Source organism: Apium graveolens, chromosome 4 (assembly GCF_009905375.1).
Source record: "Apium graveolens cultivar Ventura chromosome 4, ASM990537v1, whole genome shotgun sequence".
In the NCBI taxonomy this organism is placed as follows: Eukaryota; Viridiplantae; Streptophyta; class Magnoliopsida; order Apiales; family Apiaceae; genus Apium; species Apium graveolens.
In genome coordinates this window covers 48,456,002-48,476,578 of record NC_133650.1, presented here as the reverse complement: position 1 = coordinate 48,476,578, position 20,577 = coordinate 48,456,002, and the positions used below count along the sequence as shown (strand labels likewise).

General features: G+C 34.5%; 1 protein-coding gene across 1 annotated transcript; it reads left to right on the top strand.

The window, feature by feature from the left end:
- Positions 1 to 1,447: 1,447 nt before the first annotated feature.
- LOC141718531 (L-Ala-D/L-amino acid epimerase-like) lies at positions 1,448 to 3,986 on the top strand. Its single transcript, XM_074520914.1, has 7 exons — positions 1,448 to 1,804; positions 1,949 to 2,059; positions 2,298 to 2,514; positions 2,622 to 2,955; positions 3,182 to 3,243; positions 3,369 to 3,441; positions 3,886 to 3,986. Coding segments are annotated over exons 1-7 (1,155 nt in total). The 3' UTR covers positions 3,887 to 3,986.
- The last annotated feature ends 16,591 nt before the right edge of the window (positions 3,987 to 20,577 follow it).

Below are 20,577 nucleotides of genomic sequence, written 5' to 3'. Positions count from 1 at the left end.
TTTCAGAACACTACTTCTAACACTCCTTTTAGATAAACTTCATAAAAGTTATCTACATTACTCTATAATGAATTATTTTAATTTAAACTATTAGTTGACATATGCTTTATCAAAGAAAGATGATGGTTCAATGGACGCTTGGAGTAATTAGAGTAAGTCATTGCAATAGTGAGTTTTAGGTGTTTCAAATTATAGTGACCCATGAAATTTATTTTGATTAATATTTCACAAATTATTGGATTATTTAAATTAAATTGGAGTAGTAAAGTTTATATATTTTTACTACTCCTACTTAGAATATGATTAAATACCTTGTACGGTCGTAAATTAGTACAGATATATTATTTGTTCGTGTATACACGATAGATAAAAGTGATATAATGCAGTTAGGAAGGAATCGATGGAATTAATAAATTAATATACATAATGTAGGATAGGTTGGGAGGTGAAGGATTGTCGTGGTCAATTAGGACTCTACTAGTGTTGAATGTATGTATTTATTAAGATTTAATAATGAATATTTTTATCTCAATTTGTTTTTAAAACATGTTGGTAAATTTTTTAAAAGTGCTCACAACCAACCATACCAACCAATTATCCTATATTTTACTTATAATAGTATATTATAATATTAATAATAAAAAAAATTATTAAGTGAGAAATTAGTCGGGCGGTTCCGGTTCGGGCGCGAAAAAATACACGATTCTACCTTGTTCGGGCTCGAAAAAACCTCGTATCGACCGCCTCGAGGGCCTAAGAAGGTTTAGATATTTTTTGTAATCCCGGCTAGGCGCGGTTAAAATCAAATACTGACGTGGATTTTAACCAAAAATAATGGGAACCTGATCAATGTCCGGCCCACCGGGTTTTTGTGTGTCTCTGATATCCATATGCCCAATAAATTTCCTTCTTATTTAAGTAACTACATTAATTATTTATTCTTTATTCTTTTTTGAAAAAATAAAAATAAACTGTAACTAATAATATCTTATTAATGACAAAATATCATAAATATAAGATTAAAATCATATAAAATATCTAGCAATTATAATCTATCTACTAACAAATATTTTTTGATAGGAAAATCGTTTCCATTTTTGAAGATAATATTGTTTTATATAATAAATATCCGTAAAATTGGATTCATTTTTCGAAATTATTCATGCACCAGTAGTAAAAAGATATTGGTCTTATTTATTCGAATAGAAAATAAGATTATATATTTGATTAGATTATTCATTTATGAAATTTCATCATATTAAATTTTCTAATAAAGATATGCATTAGAAAAAGTATTTTAAATACATGTTATCTCTTTTACTGAAAAAATATTATATAAGATCTTACTAGTATTTTTTTAAGGAAATATTCCAATAAATTTTATATATAGATCATAAATTGGTATGCATCATATCATATAGGAGGTGATAAAAAAATTGGGAAAATAATGGCGACCACTTTGACGAGCACAAATGTTGGGTTCAAGAATTTGGTAGAGACATTCATGGTTAACGTGAAAAGGGCGGGGAGCAAAGCATTGAATGTTCCATTGGTTTCCCCTATTAGTGGTGCAACATTAAGGATCGAAAAAGTTGGTAACGTGGTAATCAGGATTGAGCTGGTTGATGGAAGTGTCGGGTGGGGTGAGGCTCCTATTCTCCAACCCATAACTGTCGAAGATCAGCCACTTGCTATGGCAAAGGTTGCGGATATATGCGAGTTTCTGAGGAATACTCCTGCTATGACTTTGGGTTTATTGTTGGGAGAGATTGGTAGGATCTTACCCGGGCATGCCTATGCTTCTGTAAGTTGCATACAGTTTTCGAGTTCAAGTTGCTGACAATTATTATTTTACTTGCTGAAATCTTTCTCTTTTATTGATATTTGATAAAGGTAAATCTCGAGTTCTTGCGATTCCTGATTTATAGTTTCCATTGTATAATTGAAGGTTAGAGGAGGAGTGGAGATGGCGCTGATTGATGCCGTTTCTTACAGCATTGGCATGCCTTTGTGGAAAGTGTTCGGTGGAGTTTCAAATACAGTAACCACAGATATGACAGTTCAGTTTCCCTTTATTTTTGTTAATTTTATCTCCTAATTCATCATCATTCTTTTTAGAAGTCTTTAGAATTTGCTTTTTGGGTTCCAGTGTGATTCAACTTTTTAATTAAAACATACATTTAGATGTTATTTTCAAGAAACACTTATTTTTTTTGTTGTGGATCATTCTATTACCTTAAAGTATGTTTTATTTATTTAATTTCAATTTGATGTAAAACGATATCATGTGTACGTAGATTCCATTTGTTTCTTCTTTGGAAGCTGCTCAATTGGCTTCTCAGCTTAGCAAAAAAGGATTCAAAACCTTGAAGCTTAAGGTGGGTAAGAATTTGAATGGAGACATTGAAGTGCTTCAAGCAATTCGCGTGGCCCACCCGGATTGCTTGTTTATCTTAGATGCTAATGAAGGTTACACCTCTGCTGAAGCTATTCAGGTTCTTGAGATGTTACATGGTGAGTTTTCGAATTTCATCAGGAATAATCAAATCCGTTGCTACAAGAACTTAACATTGTCTACTTTTCTAACAAGTCAATTTATATTAATTGTTACTTTATTCCAGTGATGAAGTTGAGTCCAGTTCTGTTTGAGCAGCCAGTTCACAAAGATGACTGGGAAGGTCTTGGTCATGTAACTCGGATTGCTAAAGAAAAATATGGGGTATCTGTTGCCGCTGATGAAAGTTGTCGCTCTTTAGCTGATGTAAAAAAGATAGTTGAAGGTAATCTAGCAGATGTCATTAACATCAAGCTCGCCAAACTAGGGGTACTAGGTGCCCTTCAAATCATTGATTTAGCACGTGCATCAGGCTTGCATCTGATGATTGGTGGTATGGTTGAGACTAGAATTGCCATGGGCTTCGCTGGTCACCTTGCTGCAGGGCTTGGATGTTTTAAGTAAGTTGATAAATATATTTTCTTACATTCCAAGATTTTGAACAAGCTCTATTACAGTTGTTTGATGTTTTTTCCCCAGAAAATACATTTTGGATGAAAATTTTCTTTTCAGCTTAATCAAAAGGGGTGATATCAATGACCCTACAACCTACTTTCAGGGTGGGACATAGCCCGTATTTTGGTTTAGTTGGGTGATAATGACCTTTATAACACAATATTTATGTAGATTTATTGACCTAGATGCACCACATCATCTATCAGAAGATCCAGTTGTTGAGGGTTGTGAAGGTAAAGTTTTCTTTTTCATTTCAAGTGCTTGTATGGATGATGTATTCACAGTTCACTTTGTGTATTTAAGACTTAGTTTCAGCAATGGTCAAGTTGGTAACTCCTTAACATATTTTTTACTATAGTTTCTGGTCCTACGTATACGTTTACAAATGCAAGAGGCAGTGGCGCTTTTCTCCATTGGGACAACATTGAGTAGTAAGTTGACATTTCGGCTTTTTCCTATATCTCTTAATGTGCATTTCATGCCAATATCAGTCATATATATATATATGCTGGTTTAATCAGTTACAAGTCCTCTTTTCATTTAAGAAAAGCCCCTTATATAACATCACAATCATATCCTGAATTTCAATAGGATTATATTATTGCAGCACCAATTATTTGATAATACATCTACATTGAAATCATTTGAAACACTACTATCATTGTTTCTCTTCATCCTGTACTGAAGTCTCACCAGAGCTTCACATGAAGTTCATTAACCGTGCTTGCGAATTTGGGACATGATGTAATTTCTAAAGAGCTTTCTAGACACATATATGTTGTAATTAAGCTGTGTATAGGCAGCCATTTTGAGCCAACCATATTAAACTGCTGACCACCTCATGAAAAAGAACTGGTGTGTGAATATTTCTGCAGATATTTGATTTTGAAGATAGCATATGTTGCGGTGGTGCTGCTAGTATGGTTGGGTTCTTCGTGTACAAGGAACACACATGTATCCTGTCTTTGGAATGGTTAGACATACATGTTTCATGGATGTGTCTCTTCCATATACCTTTTACTTTTTGAACAATTTCTAGTTCTTGACTGGCTACATTTTTGCTCTCCAGTTGAAGTTTAATTTTACCCTTTCTTCTGAATACATTTTGATTATGGTTGAGTAGATTCTTAATTTTATATTTTGAGGTAAAAAGGATCCTTTGCTACATGAATCATTTTCCTTGAAAAATAAAGTGGCTTTAAGTTTCTAATTAGTATTGTTGTTTTGTTTAGATCAGATTATAAACTGTCAAGTTCAACGAATACATGTTTTTGTTGGAGACTATGGATACCACTAATAATCTTGCATAAAAACATTGCAAAACATATTATTTTTCGAAATAATATTCTACAAATATCATTATTTTATTCAAAATCTTAAAAATCATACATGTATTGGATGTAAACATTAAAAAATGTATTATTCTACGAAAAATGTTAAGTTTCTGGAACATTTGTTCAAATTGCAGAACATATAGATTATACTTATTAAACTTAAATAATTTTCAACAATTTTAATGAATTAGTGATATTTGTAGAACATACTTCACAAAATAATATATTTCATATTTGATTGCAGAACCTGGTCTCCAAGGTCTTCTATAAAAATGTGATCTTCATAAAATTTCTGTCTATAAAAGTATGTATAAACATATATATATATATATAAAATATATATATATAATTAATATTTGGGCGGGAGGGCTTTATGTGGGGAGGTATATAGCTTTTATGGGGAGATTATACCATAAATGTCCTATTTTTAAGCTGGGTCAAATTACAATACCTGTCACTACCCCATTTCATGTAGACCGAAGTGGCAATCAAATTTAGGTGTGGTTAAGTGGCAGTTCCTCTTTTTTCCCTGCATCATTGACAAAACTACAAATTATCCATGCCCTATTTGTGATCTTCTGTTTTTTCACCTTTGTCACAAACAAGGAGTTAAAAAATACATTTGTCATATTGTAAGGAGAAAAAGGTACAAAAATTATTGAAAATGATAATTCATATTGTAAAAAATACATTTGTCATATTGTAAGACTTTAAGGGTACAACAATTTTTAAAAATGATAACAAAGCAACTTTTTTCAAATAAAGAAAACATTGTTTTCAAGGAGTTTACGAACTTGTTATAAAAAGTTAATTTATAGATTTGATATATGTAATATTCAATGAATACATTAGTTTAAAATAAAAAAATATAGATCTTTGTATTTGTACGGTTAGATCGTCAAGAAATATATTTTATAAAAAAAAATCAAAACATCAATCTATGATAAAACACTAGTATAAATTCCAGAAAAAATGACTCGTTGACTATTAAAATCCCAAATCCAATAAATTTATTTTTTTTCTAAAAATTTGAAAATATTACTAAAATAAACAAGTCCTCGCATCCATACGGTTGGATCACCGAGTTTATTTTTATAAAAATTTCAAAACACAGATACATGATGAACCACTATTTAAAATTACAAGTCAATTAATTCGTTGACTATTAAAAATCTCAAACCAAATTAATTTATTTTTTCCTAAAAATTGAAAATATTGCCAAAATATAAAGATTTTCACATCGATACGGTTGGATGGTCGAGATCCATTTTCCAAAAATAAGACATCAATCCAGGATGAAACATTAGATATGGTCAAATGACTCGTTGACTGTTAAAATCTCAAACCAAATAAATTAATATTTTTCTAAAATTTTGAAAATATCACTAAAATATATAGATATTGACATCCAAAGAGTTATATCATCGAGAAATAGTTTTGAAAAAAAACTAAAATACCATTCGGGGATTAAACAAAAATACCGGTCACATTCTTGTTGACCGTGCAAAATCACAAACCAAATAAATTTATTATTTTCTAAAAATTTGGAAATATCACTAAAAATATAAGTCATCACACCCATACGGTTGGATCGCCGAGATTTGTTTTATAAAAATTCAGAACACAAATACAGGATGAAACGCTAGTTAGAAGTACCGGTCAATGAACTCGTTTCCTGTTAAAATCTAAAAACAAAATTAATTTATTTTTTAGAAAATTGGAAATATTACCAAAAATATAAATATTTCTACATCTATACAGTTGGATCGTCGAGATCTGTTTTGAAATAGAATTAAAACACCAATCTGGGAGGAAACACTAGATACAAGTACTAGTCAAATAAATCATTTATTGTAAAAATATCAAACCAATCAAATTAAGTTTTTTTCTAAAATTTAAAAATATTACTAAATAATTTAAATCTTCACATCCAAACAGTTATATGGACGAGAAATGGTTTTGAAAATATCGAAATACCATTCTGGGATGAAACACTAGTTATAAAATACTAGTCAAATGCTCACTGACCGCAAAAAAATATAAATTAAATAAATCATTATTTTCAAAATAGTTTAAAATATCACTTAAATAAATAATTTCTGACATTCGTACGATTAGATCGATAAGACTTTGTTTTTAAATTCAAATCACCAATCCAAGATGAAGTAATAGTTAGAAGTACTGATCAAATGACTTGTTGACTTTTAAAATCCCAAATCAAATAAATTTACTTTTTCTAAGGAATTGGAAATATCTTTAAAATATATATATTTTTCATATTCATGCAGTTTTATAGTCGACAAATCTTTTTAAAATTTTTGAAATATCAACATAGATGAAACACTAGTATAAGTTTCAAGAAAATGATGCGTTAACTTTTAAAATCTCAAATAAAATTATACGTTTTTTCTAATTTTTTTGAAATATCACTAACATATATAATCTTCACATCCATACTGTTAAACCTTTGAGATTTTTTTAAAAAAAATAAATAAAATACAAATCCGGTTCAAAAAATTAGTTGAAAGTATCGGTCGAATGACTAGTTGAATTTTAAAATCTAAAATAAAAAAATTGTTTTTTCTATAAAATTGAAAATAGAACTAAAATGTAATTTGGGAATATTTTTTAAAATCAAAAGCGAAGAGAGTATCGTACCATAAAAATAAGTAATTTCTTTTGGTGAGAGAAATTACAACTATGCGGTAATATGTGGGAGTTCCAAATATTGAGAAATTTTGATTTCCCGGGTTGGTGGCAATAATACCTCCTTACCATTAATTTTCAGTATCACACCTTATTTTCTTCTACTATTGTCCAAGGCTACCGTAGCTGTAAATCTATATCCAACGCTAATAGCCAGGCCAACAGATATGTAACCTTGTTGTATATTAGTTAATTATATTAATTTAAGTTGTATTAATCTGTGCAGAAAAGCAAAAATGAGGCTTTGTGTTAGTCGCTAAACATGCACTAATAATACACGCAAGTATACGAGTTCGCAGGTAGTATAGAATCTTTTCTAGTTCATTCCCACAGAGACTGTATTGGTTAACTGTTTAATTTATGCACCTAAGCAACAATGTATGGCTATTATCCAATGCTAAAATGATAACAAATTGAGAATATTTATAACTAAGAATTAATTAATAATTATAACTACGAGAATAAGATTGACTGAATTAATATATATGACAAACATGAGATTCTAACTTCATTAAATACTTCATTCAATAGCCTTATTATTCTTAACCTTAGCATGCAATGGTGATGATACTAATCGGATAACATGAAACTGATAAATGCCAACTTTCGTTGCACGAGGACCATTCTACCAGACATCCACAAAAGAGATAGAAGCTGAATAGGCACCAATTATATTAAGACCCTATATGTCTATAGAATTTGATAACATAACGGTTTAAGCACAAGTTATCTATCTTGATTACATAGGGCAAGTAAGATGGTTAAAATTACCTACGAATTATGCATGACAAATACATGAACCTATGCTAGCATGACAAGTTCTAAATCCTTAAATTCACTTTCACTTCATTAAGAATTAACACACTATCTTATAAGTTCGCGACGCTCATAAGACGAATACGCACAACCATTACTAGGATATCATACAATCACCATATACTAAGGTATCAAAATAATTCAAACTAAAGAAATCCATAAATAAATCCGCTAGAATCCCACGATAACAATTAGCCCATAATCGGACTCATCATCAACGTGGGTTTCGATGAAATCATGATATATAAAACGTAGTCTTTATACGAATAATTAAACTAAGCATCCAAATTACAACTCAAAACAAAGATTCACAAGAATAAACTAGATCGTCTTCGCCTTTGTTGAATTGTGCTAAAGGTCTCTTGTCTTCTTCTCCTTGAGCTCTGGTAAGTCTCTTTATTAAAACGACCTAATATGAATATATATAGCAGCCCTCAACAAGCTGGAAGCCTTCCCTTTTAGAATAGTATTAGAAATAGGATTCTTGAATGTGGCATCGGCGCAACCGCGCGCTATCACAGTGCGGGCGCGCTGTATTTTTGGAACCCCGGCGCGGCCGCATGCTATCAAAGAGCCCACTCGTGATCAATTATACATAACACTTATTCTTTTTTTTTTCTTTTTTTTTCTTTTCACAATTTCTGAATGAGTGTGTTTCGCTCCATCTCATCCAATCATAGGCTACTCATAAAAATATGAACCGGCTACTAGCCATTTGACACCTAGCCACACAACTAGCAATAAAATCCAATTTCTCCAATGTTTAAATATCCATATCTTTTATTATTAAGAGAATACCCTAAATTCTATATATAAACAAACGATTAAACCTCGACAAATCAACAAACATGATCATGATCTAGCACTCAAGAAACCTATAAGACTTAGTGAAATACAAGTGTCTCTAGCATGCAAATCAATTTAATACGACTTAACATCTCTAAAGATGACATCACTACACTAGCATCAATATCGCAAGTCAATCGGAAAAATTATCTAAGGGATCACGTTATAATGTAAATGCATGAAACTACATGAACAAAATATCATAAAATTACCAAAATAAAAAAACTACATGGCAAAATATGCAACTATATGAACTAAACTATCATGAACATGCAACTATATGAGACTCACACAAACATATTCCTTCAACTACTACCCCAAAACTTAAAATATTCACTGTCCTCAGTGAAGGTAATCAGTAAGGAATCAGGCATACCTACTCTGAATCAGAATCCTCACCCTTAAGGGATGAAGTGTCAGGCGTGTCAGGAGGCGGATACATAGAGTCCTCACCAAATACTGGCCACTGAATGTCAACTATGGTGGCTCTAAATGCAGTCCCAAGTGCCTGGGTGAGATCGTGTGCAAAATGAATATGAATGTCGTGCATCGTATATATCCTCCTCGCATGACACCTATACTGCGTTGAACTCAAACCAGCTCCCATCTCTACTCCAGCTGCCTCCTGCTGCTGCTGCGATGGTCCTCCTTCATCTCCTAACTGAGATCTCCATGCAGTCCTGCTCGCCTGACAAGCAGCTGGCCTCCTACCAGGTAGGTGGTTAAAAGAATACCCAAGCCCCTTCAGATTGGGCTTGCCTCCATCCCATTCCTGCATCATAGCCAAAGTAGTGCTATCGATCGGAGCATTCAAAATCTGCAACTGCTCATATGCGAGCCAATGCACACCAACTGCCACACACAGCTTTGTCACCACGGACGCATACAGAATAGACCCCGTAGTGCTCCCCCTCAAGAACTTCAGAATCCCCTGTTCATGCCGAACGCGGGGAACGTAGAATACTCGGTGTTAGATATATTTGAGATGTCATGTCTAATATGATTTGTGTTTAGTTTTCAGAACTTAACAACAGGACATATCAGGACTTACTGAAATCAGAACTTACTGAAGTCAGAGCTTAATATTAGAACTTAAGGTGTCAGAAGATACATATCAGAATTTTAGTGCAGGAAGGCTTTCAGATAAGGAATGCGACTGATTTAAAGGAGAAGATCGAGACTAAAACAAAAGAAGATATGCATGAAAAGAGTTAGAAGACTGGAAGACTTGTAGAAGATATCTAATTGATATATTTTAGGAGACAAAATTATATTCAATATCAATTAGAATATATCTTGTAACTGTGTACTATATTCAATATCAATATCAATTGCACGAACTATGTTTGATGAAGCAAAGCTACCAACCTACAATCCTCAAGAAGCATCAGAACCTGTCACTGGCTCTTCAAGTTCTGATTCATCAAGTTTTTATGAGCCAAATTCTGATAATTCTGAAAACTCTAATTCTTCAAATCCTGAAGGTTCCAACTCAAATTCTGAAGTCTCAGAGAGCATAACTACAGGGGGAGCATCAGAAAATGCTGATGGAGATAACATGGATCATGGGGGAGGATCTAGTTCTAGAGAACAACTTCCATCTGCAAGGAAGTGGACTAAGGCACATGCACATGACTTAATAATTGGAGATCCTGAAGCAGGTGTCAGAACTAGAACAACAATATCAAATGAATATCTCTATCATTCTTTTCTATCTCAGACTGAACCAAAGAAAGTGGAAGAAGCTCTTCAAGATTCTGATTTGGTACAAGCAATATAGGAAGAGTTAAATTAATTTGAAAGAAATAAAGTCTGGAGCCTAGTGCCAAGACCAAAGAACAGATCAATTGTTGGCATAAAATGGGTGTTTAGAAACAAAACTGACAGTGATGGCATAATTACAAGAAACAAAGCAGGGCAGTGTGCTAAAGGCTACTCTCAACAGGAGGCTATTGATTATGATGAAACATTTACACCAGTTGCTAGATTGGAAGCCATAAGAGTCATTTTGGCTTATGTTGCTCACAAAAAGTTCAAAGTCTTTCAAATGGATGCGAAAAGTGCTTTTCTCAATGGAGAATTGGAAGAAGAGGTATCTGTTGAACAACCTCCAGGATTTGTAGATCCTAAATTTCCTAATCATGTCTATAGACTTGACAAAGCACTTTATGGCCTTAAGCAAGCTTCAAGAGCATGGTATGAGACTTTAGCTCAATTCCTTCTGGAAAGTGGATTTAACAGAGGTACAATTGATAAAACACTGTTCTATCTCAGCCATGGAAAAGACTTACTTTTGGTACAGATATATGTTGATGATATCATATTTGGTTCTACAAATGCCAAACTCTGTGAAAGGTTTGCAAAGCTAATGCAGTCAAGATATCAAATGAGTATGATGGGAGAACTTAGTTATTTTCTGGGACTTCAAGTCAAGCAAAATGAAGAAGGTACTTTCATAAATCAATCCAAGTACACCAGAAATTTACTCAAGAAATTTGGAATGCAAGACAGTTCAACTGCATCCACTCCCATGGCCACTACAACCAAGTTAGATAATGATACTGGTTCATCAGTAGATATTACTAACTACAGAGGTATGATTGGCTCTTTACCCTATTTAACTGCAAGTAGACCTGATATCATGTATGATACCTGTCTTTGTGCAAGCTTTCAGGCTGATCCAAGAGAACCTCATCTAATAGCTGTGAAAAGAATTTTCAAGTACCTCAACGGTACAGCTGATCTAGGATTGTGGTATCCTAGAGAATCAGATTTTAAGCTAATAGGTTACACAAATGCAGATTTTGCAGGATGCAAAATAGACAGGAAAAACACTAGTGGAAGTTGCCAATTTCTTGGAGGCAGATTGATTTCTTGATTTAGCAAGAAATAGAAATCAATTTCCACATCAACTGCAGAAGCAGAATATATTGCTGCATGAAGCTATTGTGCACATATTCTTTGGATGAAGAATCAGTTTCTGGACTATGGGTTAGAATTTTCTAAAATACCTATTTACTATGATAATCAAAGTGCAATTGCTATGACAGGTAATCCGGTTCAACACTCAATGACAAAGCACATCAGCATTAGGTACCATTTCGTAAGGGAACATGTGATGGAAGGTACAATGGAATTACATTTTGTTCCAACAGATCAACAACTAGCAGATATCTTCATAAAACCACTATGTGAAGCTACTTTTACAAGACTGGTAAATGAACTTGGAATGGTTTCAGGTTCTTTCTCTAAATCTGCATAGTTTTTGTTCTCATGTATCAGATTTTATGATCAGTGTTTACAGATTATCTTATCTTCATGTAATCTGTGCTTAAATTGTAATACATTAAATACTGATTGTTATCTGATGTGGATCTATATACTCTGATAGTGTTTTGAATGTTTTGTAACTATTCAATCCAATGAGGATAACTGTGCTAGATATTGACCTAGTAGTCTTTAACATACTAGAAATCCCATATTTGAATTAGTTATTTATGTGGAAATTCCTTAACACAAGCAAATTCTGATGTTGAGCTTAGTCAAATTTACTTTTTGTATCTTATTACTAGGTTAGAAACTAGATTCTTGCTTCTTATCTGTCAAATTATGATGTCAGTAAATCTTAAGGATGAACCACATGCTTGATAAGCCTCACTTATCTAAAGAAAAGAAAAGAAAATTGAAGTCAGATACTCCTTTGAGATCTAGAGTAAATATGTGGAAGGGAAGACCCAAGTGCATTGCTGGTATTAAGTAATATGCATTAAAAAAGAAAATAAATTTTTCTTGGTGACTTTTCACATTCTCTAATTACTGGAGAAATACTCTGATAATAGCATAAATTCTGATAGAAGTTGTGACTCACTTACACAGAGAAGCCACTATAAAAAGGAATTTCAAAATATGCATAAAATGAGCACAAACAGTTGAGGTGAATTCTTGTATAAATTTATTCTATAGTAGACTTCATTATTAATGACAGATTTTAAGCACTTTTCTTAGTTATGCCTTCTTTCTAAGATGTACTGAAGTTTATCATACTTTAATCTTTATTTGATATTTTGCTAATGCACACACCATCACTCCATCTGAATGATGCAAATTACTGTGGTGATTAAGTTATTTTAGACAAACAGTTAAGTGTCATATGCATAAATTCCGAGGACAAGTTTTGATGGAAGTTCTGATGATTAAACTCTGAAGAAACAAGTCAGTATTTGTATGAAGAATTGCCGATACAAAATTCACTTTTTGAGTACAGAAGCCATATTCTGATTAACGTTAAAATATGATAATAGTCAAGTTTTGATATTAAATCCTGATGCAAACTCTGATGCTTATGTGGCATTATTTATTTACTTGACTTATTTTTGGTAAATACTGTAACGGTCATATTTTATCAGAATATAATTAGGTGAGATAAAAATAGCCATAATCATTTAGTGAGTGGGAAGCGTGTTTTCCTTGAAACACTGCATGTGCATATTTATTACTGCTTATTACTCGTTCCCACTAATAATGTTTTGACTAATGATATGCTGTCAGGTGTCTAAAGTTTGTTCTGCTTCAATCATAACAGTTGTCAAAAAAGAGATTATATATATAGGAGTTAAAAGATTTTATAATCTTTTACCTACTTTTCTTTCTCTAATCTCTCTTATTCTCTCTCACTAATATTCTTTGAAGCTATTTTCTTACAGGCCTTTTAACAAACACCTTGTGTACATTCTATTCTCTCACTTATTTCTTACAGAAATGGCACCAAAAGACATTGTTTTCAATGGAGCTAAGTTTGTTCCTAACAACTACTTAGCTATACTCCGCGAGGATGAAGCCCCATCAGATCTTCATTTCATTCAGGACTTCCTTGCTAACAGTGAGATTGGGTATACACTGTCCCAACCTCAATCTCTCTCAGGAACTCAAGTGCTGGAGTTTTGGAGGAGTGGTGTGTATGATGATGGTGGAGCAAATGGGTCCCCTAGTATTATTTTCACAACAGGGGATGATGAACATATGATGACTATGGCTACAGTTCATCCAGCACTACAATTCCCAGAAAATTGCACTTATTCAACAGTTGAGGAGCCATATCTTCAACAGCTAATGGCCAATCTGGGCTATGAGAAGAATTTGTCAAAGCTTGGGCAGTTGAAGAGACCCTACATCAGGAGGGAATGAAGTTTCTTCTTTGACTACATCACCAGAACTTTTGCAAACAAATGTTCAAACTTTGATGCAATTCCTATCCTAAGTTAACAAATTGGGTATGCTCTGATTACTCAATCTCATTTTGATTATGCTACTGTTGTACTAGGATTCATAGGGGATAGGATGACAGAAGTTAGAAATACTGTATATTTGGCTAGATTATGTCAACTTATTTACAGCTTTTGTAACTCTGATGTACCCCAACTAGCAAGTGAGTTGATTTCACCATTTAAACTTGCTAAGAGAGCATTTACTGACTTATTATCTATTGATAATAAGAAAACTGTTCTAAGACCCCTCCAAATTCCACAATCAGACAAATAGTTTTTAGTAAACTCTGACCCAGCCACATACACTGCTAAATATCTTGATGTACAACCAACCCAACCTTCATCAGCACCTCCAACCACTACACAACCAACCACCTCTCAACCTCAACTAACTCAACCTACCATTAGAACATACTTCCAACCAGCTCAATCTTCACAACAACAACCATCAGCACCTACCATCAGACCTTAATCTTCCAGGCGTAAGAGGGCAAAGTTTGTTCCTTAACCTCCACCAAAGAGAAGGAAGATGATTCTAAGGGATGAGTCAGATGATGAAGAAGCAAAGGTTCATGCATCAGAACTTGTGCCTGAAGAAGCTGAAGGGTCAACCCATCAGAATTTAGATGAAGTTGCGGGTTCAGGTAATTTGAAAAGGAAAACTGTAAGTTCTGATACAGATGAAGCAATTCCTTCACTATCAAGGAGATTAAAGAAAATGAGGGCATGAAGGCACATGGCTAAGCCTCCATCTGATGATACTACTGAAGCTGAGGAAGGGGATCAGGAATCTCTAATCTCAAAGCCAATTGTGATTGAATCTTTTCCACCTCCAGCTCAAGCTAAATACACTGCTAATGATACATTGATCACTCCTACTGTCTCTCCGGTCAGAGAAAAAATAGTTGAAGATTTAGGATTAAGTCCTGAAATTGACCTTCAAAGGCTGATTATTCCTACTATTTTATTTCTGGAAGCTCCAACCACAGCAGCTCAACCATCTACAGTCAATTCTCCTATTCTACAGGCTGAGATACCAACAACTCCTATTCTGAAGATAAATTCTGATGATCAGAATTTAGATGAAGTTGTTCCAGAATCTCCAGTTGCCTCACATACTCTTGTACTGTCAGAGGATAATGATTCTTCTTCCAGTTCTGAAGACAATGTTTCAGTACATACTCCAGCTCCTATTCTTGGAAAGGAGGCATTGATCCAAAAATTTGTTGAACAGGATGCACCTATTCCTTGGGAAGTTACTCACAGAGGTGTGGAGTGGACCAAGAAGTGGAATGAAACTGATTTTATTCCAAGCTCCAAAGTACTGACATACCATATTGGAAAAGCTGATGAGTTGCTCACAAATTCTGATTTCAAGACACAACTCAAAGTCACATCTCTGTCTACCAAAAATCTTCAAGGTCTACACACTCAAACTTATGCTAAGGTTGATAAACTTCTTGAGTCAGCTGAAAAACTAGATATGACTCTCAAGTTAGACAAGTCAAGACTTATCAGACCTATACATGAGAAGGTTGAAGCAATTGAAAAAGCTCAAGAGAAGCAACAAGCCCAAATTTCTGAGGTCCTACAGAATCAAGGCTCTAGAAAAGCTCAATTAGATGAAATCCAATCTTCAGTTGAACTTCTTCTCTCTCTCCTACTACCTGATGATGCCAAAAAGGGGGAGAAGGTAAGTAAGTCCAAATGCTCAATCACTCAGATACTGAAGAAGAAGGATGACAAAGGTGATGACCCGGGAAACTCTGATAAGAGTAGAGGTCAAGGTCAAAGCAGCAAGGTTTCTTCAAGGAAACTAATTACTGATGCAAGCAAATCTTTTACTCAAAAGAAGACAAGTTCTGAAGCTGCTCAAACTCAAAATCTGATAGCAAGTGCTGATAATCAAAATCTGATATCATGTTCAGATGAGCAAAGTCTGATGACAAAGCCTGGTGTTCTGATTCAAGGTGGAAGTCAAGACTCTCAGAAGTTTCTGCAAACTCTGAAGCTTAAGGGAAAGCAGACTACTGTCTACTACAAGGATCCCAATATTCAGACACTTGATGAAGAGATTGCTAGAAGATTATTTCTGAAACATAATCCTGGAATGGATTTAGAAAATCTCAAGGAGGAAGAAGCTAAATTTAAAGCTAAAAAGACAAATCTAAAGCCAAAAGCTTCTGTTGCAAAGAAACCTCCAAGGCCTAAGAAAAAAGGCATTGTGATCAAGGAGAAGTCAAATACTGAGGCATCAAAGCCCAAGACAAGATCACAAACTGAGTTTGATCCCAAAGATAAAGGAAAGGGAAAAGTTGATGAACCAATAAAGCCATAGGAGATGAAAATTCCTCTGAAAAGAAGGAAGATTTCTGAAGAATCCAAGACAACCTCTGACAGAGCTCAAGTTGTTCAGAGTGAAGAACTACAAGCTACAACAGAAACAACAAGTTCTGATAAATTCATCAAGATATCAATCTCTGACATAGCTCAAGTTGATTTAGACAAGATGAAAGTAGTTGACAAAAAGAAACTTCCATGGAAAAATGTCAAACCATCAGATCCAAAGAAAAGCCAATTGCTGTATGATTTCATGACTATTGGGTTAAATGCTAGAGAACCAAGAGACAGGGCTAGACTAGGTTCTGATGAAGCTAAAATCAAGACAGGAGTTGAAGTTACTACTAGAGATCCATTTTTGCTAACTGACAAACCTCTTGAAGATGTTATACAGAAACACCTTGATAATGTTATCTCTGTTCAAGTGGTACTAGATGCTCATGACAAGCACAATGTCAAGGAAAATTTGATTCTATTTCTTGAAGATGGAAGGACATATCAAATGTCAGAATCAGATGTGCTGAACAAATCCTTAAAAGAACTTCAATTCTTTCATTATCTTTTAGAGATAGAGTCTGATATTACCAGAAGATGGTCAAAGTTCATAATGAAGACCATAGGAGATAAAGCTAGAATTTCTGGTTCAAGGGTTACAGAATTCATTCCAAAAATAATTGAAGATGATGGAAGTGAAATTCCAATGAAGAAGGATTCTGCTAAACTTGAAGTGATATTGAAAGAGAAATGTCTATGCTATAATGAAGATTCTTATCATCCAAAGGTAATAAGACTGGGTGATGGTTTAGAAACAAACCATATTTCTGCTCTAAGAACTGCAATCTACCAGATTGGAAGTCAAGATGAAGAGATGAAATAAGTCAAGACTATAATAGCTCAAGTCCTGAGGAATAAAGAAGAAAAGTTGATATCAAACTTTGTCAAGAATCATTTTGGATTCAGATTGACTCAGTGAGATTGGTAAAAGCTACAAGGACTGTAAGTCATAGTTAGTTATCTAGTTAAACTCTTATTTGCATTTGTACTTAAATGTTTTTGACATCATCAAATCTCTTAACTTGTATATTTTGCATAATTTACAAGTTGGGGGAGATTGTTAGATATATTTGAGATGTCATGTCTAATATGATTTGTGTTTAGTTTTCGGAACTTAACAACATGACATATTAGGACTTACTGAAATCAGAACTTACTGAAGTCAGAGCTTAATATCAGAACTTAAGGTGTCAGAAGATACATATCAGAACTTAAGTGCGGGAAGACTTTCAGATAAGGAATGCGGCTGATTTACAGGAGAAGATCGAGACTAAAACAAAAGAAGATATGCATGAAAAGAGTTAAAAGACTGGAAGCGCTTCTTTAACATCACTAGCTCGATGTATAATCTTGAGATCAAGTGGACAAATAAATGGCACTAACCACCTCACGGGTTTCTGTGTCACCATAATATTGTTTCAACCGTTGACCATTTACCTTGAATGCTTGGCCCAGATCATTCTCAAAAATTTCCACCGCACCATGTGGAAACACAGTTTTGATTATGAAGGACCCTGACCATCTTGACTTTAATTTTCCAGGAAAAAGACGGAGACGAGAGTTAAATAAAAGAACTTGTTGCCCTGGAACAAATTTCTTGAACACTAGACCCCGATCGTGCCACCTCTTGACTTTCTCTTTATACATCTTGTTATTCTCATAAGCTTGAAGTCGAAATTTGTCAAGTTCATTCAACTGAAGCATCCTCTTCTTTCCAACTGCATCCAAGTCCACATTCAATTTCTTCAAAGCCTAATATGCTTTATGCTCGAGCTCCACGGGAAAATGACACCCCTTACCATACACCAACTGAAATGAAGACATTCCCAATGGAGTCTTATATGTTGTTCTATACGCCCAAACAGCTTCATCAAGTTTCAAAGACCAATCCTTCCTTGATGGACATACCACTTTCTCCAAAATGCACTTTATCTCTCTATTAGATACCTTAGCTTGACCATTTGTCTGAGGATGATAAGCCGTAGCAATGCGATGATTCATATTATATCTTTTCATCATTAAAGTGAACTTGCGATTGAAAAAATGCGACCCCTCATCACTGATTATGACTCTTAGAGTTCCAAACCTTGTGAATATTTATTTATGAAGAATATTAAGCACCACTTTTGCATCATTTGTTGGCAATTCCTTAACTTCAACCCATTTCGACACATAATCAACCGCCAACAAGATATACTGATTGTTACAAGATGAGACAAATGGCCCCATGAATTCAATTCCCCAAACATCGAAGACCTCAACCTCGAGAAGCACATTAAGAGGCATCTCATCCCTCTTAGACATATTACCCACACGCTGACATCGATCACATTTCAAAACGAACTGATGAGCATCTTTAAATAATGTTGGCGAAAAGAACCCTGCTTGAAGAACACGAGCTGTTATCTTTTCTCCACCATAATGTCCTCCATAAGCCGTTGAATGCTAATATTGCAAGATTCCCCCTGTTTCTCTGTAAGAAATAAATCTCCTGATGATTTGGTCAGCTCCTTGGCGAAAAAGAAATGGCTCATCCCACATATACCACTTCACTTTATGAAGAAACTTTTTCCTTTGAGCATAAGAGAAGTCGGGAGGCATGATATTACTCACAAGGTAGTTCATAATGTCTGCAAACCACGGCTATTCTTCTTGCACTCCAAACAGCTGCTCATCGGGAAAAGACTCATTTATCAATATCTTATCCAATGCAGTAGCATTAGGATTCTCTAAATACGAGAGATAATCAGCAACTTGATTTTCAGTTCCTTTTCCGTCCTTGATCTCTAGTTCAAATTCTTGGAGCAAAAGAACCTATCGAATCAATCTAGGCTTCGAGTCCTTCTTTGAGACGAGATATTGAATGGCAGCGTGATCAGTGAAAACTATCACCTTAGTCCCAAGTAGGTAAGAACGAAATTTCTCAAAACTATAGACAATAGCTAAAAGTTCTTTCTCCATAGTAGTGTAATTCAGTTTAGCACCATTTAGAGTCTTACTAGCATAGTAGACCACATGAAATATGTTGTTCTTTCTCTACCCAATAACTTCTCCAACTACGTAGTCACTTGCATCACACATCATCTCAAACGGCTCATTCCAATCAGGTGCAATTATGACAGGTGCAGTGATTAAACTCTTCTTCAATGTCTCAAAAGCTGCAAGGCACTCGTCATCAAATTTAAAAGGAACATCTTTCTCTAACAGACTGTACAAAGGCTTTGAAATTTTCGAGAAATCTTTGATGAAACGCCTGTAGAAACCCGCATGACCAAGAAAACTGTGAATTTGCTTAACAGAAATTGGTGGGGGAAGATTCTCAATGACCCCCACCTTGGCCTTGTCCACCTTTAGGCCTTTATTAGAAACCTTTGCCTGAGAATAATGCCCTGACGCACCATAAAATGACATTTCTCCCAATTGAGAACCAGATTAGTCTCAACACACCCCTTGAGAACGTGTCCCAGATTCTGCAAGCATTCATGAAAAGAATCGCCAAAGACTGAGAAGTCATCCATGAGCACCTCCACATTCTGGCCAATTATGTCAGAAAAGATGGCCATCATACATCTCTAAAATGTGGCTGGTGCACCACACAAACCAAAAGAAACTCTTCTGAAGGCAAAAGTACCAAATGGACAAGTGAAGGTAGTCTTCTCCTGATCTTCTAGAGCGATACAAATCAGATTGTAACCCAAATAGCCATCCAGAAGATAGTAATACTCATGATCGGCCAACCTGTCAAGCATCTGATCAACCTAGTGGCTTTGTTCAGCTTCTGATAGTCCATGCAGACTCTCCACCCCATGACTGTCCTTGTCGGAATAAGCTCATTCCTGTCATTTACTACCACAGTAATTCCACCTTTCTTTGGTACATATTGAACCGGGCTTACCCATAAACTGTCAGAGATAGGATAGATGATCCCTGCATCTAGCCACTTCAGAATTTCCTTCTTCACTACTTCCTTCATGATAGGATTAAGTCTTCTTTGCTGCTCGACTGTAGGCTTGCTACCTTCCTCTAGCAGAATTTTATACATACAGTAAGAAGGGTTGATCCCCTTGATATATGCTAAAGTCCATCCAATTGCCGATTTGAACTCTCTCAGAATCCTCAAAAGTTTTTCCTCATCATTACCTAAAAGGTCAGATGCAATAATAACAGGTAGAGTAGATGCATCACCTAAAAACGCATACCTCAAATG